This window comes from Gigantopelta aegis, chromosome 6, assembly GCF_016097555.1.
Source record: "Gigantopelta aegis isolate Gae_Host chromosome 6, Gae_host_genome, whole genome shotgun sequence".
Taxonomy (NCBI): Eukaryota; Metazoa; Mollusca; class Gastropoda; order Neomphalida; family Peltospiridae; genus Gigantopelta; species Gigantopelta aegis.
Genome location: NC_054704.1, coordinates 78,014,958 through 78,025,431, shown reverse-complemented (window position 1 = coordinate 78,025,431; position 10,474 = coordinate 78,014,958). Strand labels below are relative to the sequence as shown.

General features: G+C 39.1%; 1 protein-coding gene across 1 annotated transcript; it reads right to left on the bottom strand.

The window, feature by feature from the left end:
* Nucleotides 1–3,408: 3,408 nt before the first annotated feature.
* LOC121375423 lies at nt 3,409–5,838 on the bottom strand. The gene has a single exon (XM_041502867.1). The coding sequence runs from the start codon at nt 5,277–5,279 to the stop codon at nt 4,659–4,661; it is 621 nt and encodes a 206-aa protein (XP_041358801.1). The 5' UTR covers nt 5,280–5,838; the 3' UTR covers nt 3,409–4,658.
* Nucleotides 5,839–10,474: the final 4,636 nt, after the last annotated feature.

Genomic DNA, 10,474 nt, shown 5'->3' with positions numbered 1-10,474 from the left:
TAGCCCATGTAGTGGCGACAGCGGGTTTCCTCTCCAAATCTGTGTGGTCCTTAACCACATGTCTGACGCCATATAACTGTAAATAAAATGTGTTGAGTGCGTCGTTAAATAAAACATTTCTTTCTTTCTTTTTTCTAAAATGAACCGGCTTACGTAATTAAAACGAAATAGAAAAACCTTTGTTTTCTTTTTTCTTTTTATTTGGCCAATATGATTATTGTAGGCCCAAATATACTAACTTAATAAATAGGCAACTGTTCGAGTCGAAATTCCAGTCTCCAATATTCTGCTGGTCTGATCGTCATAATTGTAATTTTTCTAGGCATTTTTCAAAGAGACTGTCTAAGTAGGCGCGGATGCAGGATTTCTGAAAGGAGGGGGGGGGGAGGGGTTCAAATGTAATGACTTATCTCTCCTTTAACACAGAACAGTTAATATAATCACGTTTCCCCTTAACGTTTATGGCTGGTTTTCAAAGGGGGGGGGGTCCGGACCCCTGCCCCCCCCCCCCCCCATTGGATCCGCTGATTACCATTTGTGTTATACCATTTAGTGGCGCGTAATTATCGGGTTTTACTAATAAGTAAGCAAACATCACAAAGATAACAGAACACAGTAGATATATGTAAATAGCATTAATACCATTTTATTCAACAACTGATGTTTATCATCATATTACATTCCATCAAGTTAACACTGTTTACTCATACTGGATGACCCCCTATGTGTATTGGCGGTTCAGTCCCGTATTTTCTTTCTGGTCAGTACCGTTTTGCCATCCAATTGAAGTACAGTATACTACCGTGACCATTTGGCCATGTAAATTAGCAGTCTATGTTGGTTTCCTGTAATGGCCAGTGGTAAATATGAGTAAATCATAGGTGGGTTTTTTTTTATATATCCCAGTCGTTAAGCACTGGAAATATAGATCTACATCATTCGAGTTCCCAGACTATGGGGGCGTGGCGTAGCCCAGTGGTATAGCGTTCGCCTGAGGCGCAGTCGGTATGAGATCGATCCCCGTCGGTGGGCCCACTGGGCTATTTCTCGTTCCAGTCAATGCACCATGATCGGCTGTTTAACATGTAACGACCGTAGCTGTTAAATACAAAATAAATATTTAAGAATATAAAAAAATATATATTAAAAAAAAATTCAGTCAGACAGTGGTCAGTAGTTCACGTAATAAAAAAAAAAAAAATCGAAAATGCAGTCCTCGGAATTCACAATGCCAATCATTCGTTGAAAATTTAATTTAAAACGGCATATGTATGATATTCGGTATTTATTAATTTTGTAGCTGTAGCAAAATGCTGAACATGTTCCCTGCTAAGATGTATTGATATAGATGAATTGTAACAACTTCAGACTGTATATAAATAACATACATGTAGCCGGTTATTGCCTTAAAATGCAGTCTTTACCATTCTTATCTTCGCTTGCCAAAGCGGCTAAACCATGTAGTTATTATTTATGCATTACATGCACTTACAAAAATACATCAAATGTTAGCTTAATTACTAAAATAGCACATTATATAACATTGCAATATTCATAATGTATTTATATAAGCAGAATAAGCTACCGTATAATTCGGGTATGTAATGATACAAATGAGTAGAATAAATATTATAATGTCATATTATAATCAAAACATGTTTCATGGAACGTTCAACATTTATATTGCACTTTAACACATGTTATGAAATGACAAACGAAATGTTTTTAATGTGCACAGACATAGGCCTATATTATAATAGCAATCCTGAGAGGAAAAAAACAATTAAAGTCGCAGTCACTAGTTTCTGTGAAAATGGACATGTTTGGTTAGGTAATCTAACAACCTGCAACACATTTGGATGAAGTTACAACAGAGTGAAACAAGAGTCTGTGACGTTGAAACGGGGAAAATATCCTTTAAAATTTACTAGAGCTCGTCTCCGTAGCCGTTACTTCTCAGACGTAAAAATATGAAAAATGGATTTCGTGGTATGAAAAACACCAGGATGACAAAACAAAAAACAAAAAAGCCACGAAAATGTATAATCACAACTATAAAATTTAAGTAATGTCTGATTTTAGTTATAAAAAACTGCACTAATAGTGAAAATACACAGTGGTGTTTAAAAATGGGTTATAGCTAAAACGGAACCGTGCCAAAACGGCACCAAGCCAAAACGGAACCAAATTGGACAAAACGGAACCTGCGTTGGCTAAAACGGCACCAAAATTTATGGCTAAAACGGAACCTACTATGGCTAAAACGGCACCATAATTGAATTTTATTTTGAAGAATAGTAAATAAGACAAAAAACCCCAACAAAACAACTTAACTCAAATGAAAAGTTATTTATTAAAAGAAAAAATAAATGTTTTTGTGTCACTTCTAATAGTTGCACAAACAATCTTCAGGTCAGGTAAATTTATTTACGTGCTTCAATCAGATAACTGGCACGCTCCCACCCATTGGGAGCCGCCTCTGACAAGAGCCAGACGCCAATCTTGCTGAGGAGAGCTCTTGTGAACTTTTATTCAAAGTCAAAGTATGTACAAAGAGTGAAGTGTACCAATGTAAAAAAAAAATCAAAAGGAATTCAGACATAGAGGGAGGAGGGGAAATTGGGTGCACTTGACGCTCTTAATTTACGTATTTACATCACGTTATAATCTATATAATACATAATATTAGTAGTAACATTACATAAACAGTGTGGCCAGGCTACGTCATCAAAATGGAAAGACTTCCGAATTCACCCCCCCCCCCCCCCCCCCCCCCCCCCCCCCCCCCCCCCCCCCCCCCCCCAACCCCTATTCATCGCTCTGAACCCTAACCCTAATCCTGAAATGAAAAATAAGATAAGTTATATATATTTATATATGGTCACGTTTTAGCCATGATAGGTTCCGTTTTCGCCAACAAAAATGGTTCCGTTTTCGCCAAAGAAAATGGTTCCGTTTTGGCACGGTTCCGTTTTAGCCTGTACCCTTTAAAAATTAGGGTATGTCACTTTAAGTACTACGCCAAGGTCTTTCCACCTGCAAACTAAGTGAAATCTCTTAATAAATTGGCAAAGCTCTCGACGTAATACTAATAAACAAATGTACAGTAGTGCAGTAATATATTATATCGCCTCTCTCGTCACACGACCTTGGCGGCTGACGTACGCATGTCCATGTGACTGCTGGTGTTACTTTATTAAAGGCATACTGTCACGGATTTAAGGACCTGATTTCTCTAAAAATGGATAATAAATAAAAATTACATTAATTGTTAGAAACCAAATCTAGCTATCGCATCACCTTAACTGAACCATGATGGAACGAAATCCATGTCAACCCTCTCGGCAATTTTAGTTTTTGAATTATGGACCATTGCCATAATTCAATTATTTTTACAAAATATCATTAATAAATGGAGTATGGTGGTTATGAAGATGGTTGAATAAAGTACATTTAGGTACAAATCAAATTATTTTTGTTCAGGTAATACTTTGTTAGACCATTAAATAGGTCCCTGGTCTGTGACAATATGTCTTTAATGGTGAATTTCTGTATGTGGTCTAGCTGAGCGAGCACATTGCTTCTAAAAATACTACAGTGATAAATTAGATTTTTTAAAACTTAATGTAGAAGTCTATACCAGTGCACGTTTTTGTCTTCAAAAACATAGACATATCTTATTACAGGGTTGTGGGTTTTGATGCCAATTGACCCATTGTGTACATAGAGATTATTATACAAGCTTACAAGTGTGTCGTACTGATTTTTCGAAATTAGTGTGCAGGTAATTTTGGGGAGTTTAAAAAGCACCGTACAAACAAATATGCACTGTAAGTGGCCGAGGGGTGGGGGAAGGCATCAAACGTATTTGACAATGTATTATAAACATAAATATAGTTAGCTGGCTCTTAAACGTAAACTAATATGTATGTAATGTTAACTAGATAGCCTTTAAGGCTTACACGCCATCTCGATGTTCCATTCATAAAGGAATGTGTTCCAACCCAATTCACAACAGTCAGTTCAGTATAAAATTCACAGACCATATCGGGAATTATTACTGTTTTACACATGATTAAATTGTTTGTTGCTCGATTTTTTTTTCTTTTAAAAAAGACATACCCACTCTCCCCATCCTCACCCCCCCCCCCCCAAAAAAAAAAAAACCAACAAAAAACCCAACAAACAAACAAACAAAAAACAGTCACACTTTCTTCCTTCAGGCTTGTACGCCTGTTAATCTGCTGATACAAAATGTCGCAGTCAGCATACTAAAGTACACGAATTATTGTTTATATTTACCACTTTTCCAACATGTTCACTAACAACAATTACATGCACACGCCATGTTGCCTATGTGGGTGGGGATTATAAGCAAGTCATTTTGGAACACATTTAGCTGGAATTTAAATATCACATCAAATTGTTCACTCCATGAATCATCTGTTTTCGTATATCTCTGTCGTGCTCTCTGTTTCTTTCATTCTCTGTTTCTCTGTCTGCCAGTCTCCTCTTTTCCCTCTCTCTTCCCATCCATCCATCTCTCTCTCTCTCTCTCTCTCTCTCTCTCTCTCTCTCTCTCTCTCTCTCTCTCTCTCTCTCTCTCTCTCTCTCTCTCTCTCTCTCTCTCTCTCTCTCTCTCTCTCTCTCCCCCCATATTAATTCACTTGTAAAAACACTTGACTGTCAGTGAGGCTCAGTAATCCCATATCTGTCGTCTGCTGTTGTTGCTCCACCTGTTGTTCGCTGTTATCGAGTTCAGCTGAGAAAATAATATTTTCCAAAAGATCATTACGTTTATCTACAGCACCATCGGACAGTTCTCGCTGACTGAGCCGATCTTGTTCTCTCCGTAACTGGCGTTGTTTCTTATGCCACAGGTTCTTCTTCAGTTCGAACAGAAACGAGCCGTGACCGGTGGTATTTCCAAATGCAATCACCACAACGACTTGATCCTCCGGTTTGTGGGCGACGAAAACGCGGTCCCTCATCGGACTGACGCCCACGACGGTGTTGTCGTTCCCCTGAAACAGCGTGTAGAAATTGTTATCAATATGCAGTCTAGTGATGCTGCCAGCGGGGTCCAAAAGACTCTTGATGACCGCCGTTCCCTCCAACTCGGACAAACTCAACCCTTCGGTTATAGCTAGAGGCTTACCGTCGCAGTTCAAAACGGCGACTTTTTCAATCTTGTGGGTTGTCGCCAGCATATGCGATACAAAATCTGTCCAAGACATGTCTGGTATTCGTCTAAATACAGGACTTTCTGGAACAGGCATCAAAGGAATGGCAAGACGTACGAACACTAATTTTCCTGGGCGAAACAAAACACGTCCACAGTTTACTCCTTGTATGATCAGTCACAGTGCACACAGACACAAATGCACCTTTAAATCTGAATAGCTTCAACGTTCGTGTTTACCAGTGGGACAACAATTTCCTTCGAGTATTACTTGCCGTAATGCATACATGTAGGCTACACAACGCTGTTGACACCCTCTCTGACAGTGTATCTAACGAACACCAAACAACAAACGCTCCGGGCGTAACTTCAGCACAATTGTTAAAAAAGCCATTCTCGAAAGAGTGTACTTAACAGTACGAAGCTGAAACAAATTATGTAGACTGCGACGTTGGCATCTTTATTCTACTCCGCTTTGTTACGTATTATTACGTACATACATTCATAGCTGTACCATCAACCCCTGTGGCATGTAACATGGAGTAGGCAACAACGAGAACACGTAATTTAAGAGTTCAGCTGCCAGCGTACACGCTCTGCGTCAAAAAATAAATCGCGCCAGTAAATTCCTTTTGTCGCTTTGTAAACAAGTAGGTAAACGCGTACCCTAGGTCAACCATGCAGTGTGTGTAGTCACCCGTACCAGGGGCGGGGTTTAGCTCAGTCTGTTGAGTGCTCGCTTGAGGTGCTTGCGTCGCAGGACCGAACCATCTCGGTGGATCTATTCAGCTGACTGGGTTTCTCCTCGTTCCAACCAGTGCACCACAACTGGACAAAGGCCGTGGTATGTGCTTTCCTGTATGTGGGAAAGTGCATATAAAAGATCCCTTGCTGCATTAGCAAAAATAAATGTAGCTAGTTTTCTCTGTTGACTACGAGTCATAATTACCACGTGTTTGACATCCAATAGCCTATGATTAATTAATCAATGTGCTCTAGTGGTATCGTTAAACAAAACAAACTTCACCCGTACCACACCGTCTAAACTACGCCGGTAAAACAAAGAACTGAAGAAAACCTCAAAAGGTATCGTAGCAAGTCTGCAAAATTGCAGGCGATTCGGTCCCATAGGTTCGAGTCCCAGCAACGGCATGGGCAATTTGTTAGGCCAGAAAGGATTTAATTATCCCCTGCGCCAATGCGTTAATATCTATGTATGTAACAGTCAACCTCGACATACATACAATATATAGATATTTACACACCAATACATACATACAGTGTGCGTGTGTGTGTGTGTGTGTGTGTGTGTGTGTGTGTGTGTGTGTGTGTGTGTGTGTGTGTGTGTTGGGAACGCAAACTGGTGCCAAAGGTTCTAGTCCCAGCAACGGCATGAGAGACAATTTATATATACTATATATACTAGTATACATATTTTGTGGAGAAAAACAACAACAATAAAACCACTGCGTAAAATGAAAAACAAATGGGATTTCAAACTCAACAAATACATTGGATGCATCAAGTTTACGTGGGTTTTTTTGTTTTGTTTTTTATTAAAAACACCCTGAAAAATCAAGTTAATAATAATTATTTCTGCAGACCTTTCCCGTGTAGGTGAGCGGGGCAGTTTTCAACGTTATTTTAGACAATTATTTTGAATGTATGGCAAGCAATTGGGAAGCAATTATCTGACTGTATTACAAATAGTTTTAATGAACTTATTGACACAATACATTTTTGGAAAAGGGGCCGCCATCTTGCTCACATCAACTTAAGCAAATGTTATCTTATATTTTCATGAAGTTTGCACTCCAGAGGTTAATTTCAGCCATAGTGACAAATGTTATAAATCCGGCACCGGTACACTTCACTTTTGGGGGCCTCTGCTGCAGAATTAATAGCCCAAAAGGAAACAATACATAGGGGACTGCTAAATACATATACACTTACACTATACACAAAGATAATTTTACATCATTAATTAAAGCCTAGATGTAAATTATATATATGGCGTTTAGAATTTCCGATCTCAAAAGCGATGAAAGATTAATTATTTATGCCAACTTACTTAACCACTTTTCTTGTTTCATGGTTTTACTAAGTAATGTTGTCATGCCAGCGTACTTGATCTTGCTACTTTTGCTTTGTTAACATTAATCTGGGTATTTGTTCATATAGTGTATATATATATATACTGATGGTAAAAAATAAAATAAAGGAACACCATAGGCGTCGAACGATGTCGAAAACTGGGGGAGGGGCAAACAAACACCCATATACATATACATGTATATACATATTTTATTTTACACTATATACAATGTATGCCGTCGAGGGTCTTAACAAAATATAAATGTCATATACATATTCTATATTTGCAGGTTAGTTATTAATTAATTATTTCATAACATTATTTGGCTAAATCCTACATTTTTTCCCCGGGATTATTGGAATATTTTTATTATTTTATAAATTAAAAGATGGGTAATCTTAAAAACACGTGGACGTCTATTGTACCAGGTACCAACTGTTGAATGCATTTTGTTCTTAGGTCATTGTATTGTAAACACTAAAGGACATACATATGACATACAAATTCGTTGTAAACAAAATAAAACAACATTTTATACAACAATAATCATATTAACAATATAACAATACTTGAAACTAAAAAAGCCACTCCTATCGAGAGTTACGTATTATTAAATTATTGAATAAATAAATATAATTAGAACTCATCTCCTAATTCAGTGCTGTTGCAGTGTAAATATTTCATGTGATATTTCAGTATTTCTATATTTACCATAATCTATTAATAATTTATAGGCACAGATGATGAATGTACAGCGGAGGGGTTTTTTTTTTGGTGATAAACCAGTCACTTAAAATTCGTTTAACAAGTGTTTATAAACATACATACCATTTTTATTCTAATGTAATGCATCACATACAACCTTTAAACATACCACATATTATTGTTGTCACCAACATATCTCGTGACAGTATTAGTAATGCAGTTAGCAGTTAATGGAAATCGCTATGGTTATATTACAGTCTCTGGATTAATTCCAAGTTTAAAAAAAGAACACCGAAATCAAGATGCCGGCCATTTTGAACTTGTCGGGTTGAAGATGACAATTTATTAATTGCACAACTGTATGTATGTATGTATGCCCACAAAAAACTGTCACGTCAAATGTCGGAAATTAACGTGCTTATATCAAATGAATGTTCAAGCACGCTTGTTGTGGACACAATGTCCGACTTATGCCAGGCATTGTACCCAAAACAAGAAGGGGGCACAACTGATTCCATAAAGATGTTTTATGGTTTCCGTTCTGTTGTATCCACATTTACTGGAATGAGATTCCTCTTCGATGTCTGCAAAGAAGACGGAAATGGAGGCTATTCGGGTGATGTCCGGTGCACGCTGAAACACGAATGCCATTTCCACAACTGTTTTGTTCATCTCCAGATACTATTCCAGAAGAACCAGATGGCTCTGCCAAGTGTCAGTAGTTGTCCAAGTTGATGCTGAATGGCTGTAACAAGTGGTCGGACATATTCATGTTTCACGTCTTCGACTTCGTTGTTATGTACAACAGTTTTCCCTTCGTTATCCGTGTATGTAATGTCCACATTGTCGGACTCGGGGTCTGAACAATCACTTTATTTGCATGACCCGTTAGGTTGATATGTAACTTGGCATTTTGTTCTAGTTTTGGAACAGTTATAATAACCGTCTTGCCGGAACCAGAAATGTAGTGTATGTAATTGTTAACACAGACATGTTCTCCAACACAAATATTGCTGTTTTGTATGTTACCCCCAGCTATTACGGCATCGCAACAATTTGCTACACTCATAGAAGTTGGCATTTTGGTGAATCTTACGTTGGAATGATCGTATTGCTCTTTTCAAACCTTGGTCTGTATAATGCATTCGATGACAAAATGGCTGTCGGGAAAATCCAAATAATGTAAAAATAAGTTAGTATTTATAGCTGAAGGTAATACTGTATACTAACTTCTAAACGTATTTTCACTGTAAAGTGGTAAGGTCTTATTTTGTTATAATTCTGTTGGTTAAAATCACAGGCATTCGGGTGAGGTGTAGGACCGTGTGAGTGGGATTTTGTTTTTCAATTGAGGGTGGGCGTGGGGCAATGTATGTGTAATACAATATACATGTATATTGAATATACTATGAAGAAGTTCGTGGGTGAGGGCATTTTGCTTGTTGCTATGGAACGAAATACAAAAAGTCATTTGCCATAATACAAATCAGATACTCATCAAAACACGGCGTTTTATTTGGAATGATGGGTGCTCGGTTTAGAGGGGTTTGTAGTAATAATATGACCCTGCTGAAAAACCAGTAGCACTAAAACCCTCCACAGAGAGAGAGAGAGAGAGAGAGAGAGAGAGAGAGAGAGAGAGAGAGAGAGAGAGAGAGAGAGAGAGAGAGAGAGAGAGAGAGAGAGAGAGAGAGACAGAGAGAGAGAGAGAGGATATATATATACTTAACTCCAAAAGAAACGCGAATACGTAGATTGGAGGTTTTGAGTGCACTCATTGAAATACGTCCCAAAGTTCTTAAAATAATCGTTTCTATGAAAAACTTAAACAATTCGTAAAGATGAGATTTCATGTTATTGACATGTTAAAAATCGAGGTCGCATTGTCATTTGAAATGTCAAGGCCATGGCGCTTCTTCAATGGCGTCACATGCCACTCAAACATGTCCACTAATAGCGGGTGTGTCCGCCATTGCTGGCCATGACCGCCGCACACCTCCTACCCATGGAGAGGAAGAGGTTCCTGATGAAGGCCCTGGGCACGTTGTTGTAGGTGTCCACGACGGCCTGGCGGAGCTGCTGCTGTGTCACCACGGGAGCAGGGCGTTGGTTCATCATGCGCTGAACCTCGTCTCACAAGTGCTCGATGGGGTTCAGATCCGGGCTTAAAGCTGGCCAGTCCATTGTGATGATGTTGTGCTGTGCCAGGAATGCCTGGGTGGCCCGTGCCGTGTGTGGCCTGGCGTTGTCGTGCTGGTAAACCATCTGACGGTGACCCGCGAAAAAAGGCACCACCACAGGCGTGAGCACTTCGTCGATGTAGCGCTGTGCTGTGACGCCCCTGCCGCGTCCTCGGCCGTTGTTGTCGAAGATGACAGGTTGTACACGACGTCCCCAGGATATGGCACCCCACAGCATGACGGAAGGCCCTCCCCAACGGTCCCTCTCCATAACACACACGCATCTGTGAAGCGCTCACCTCGACGCCTCCA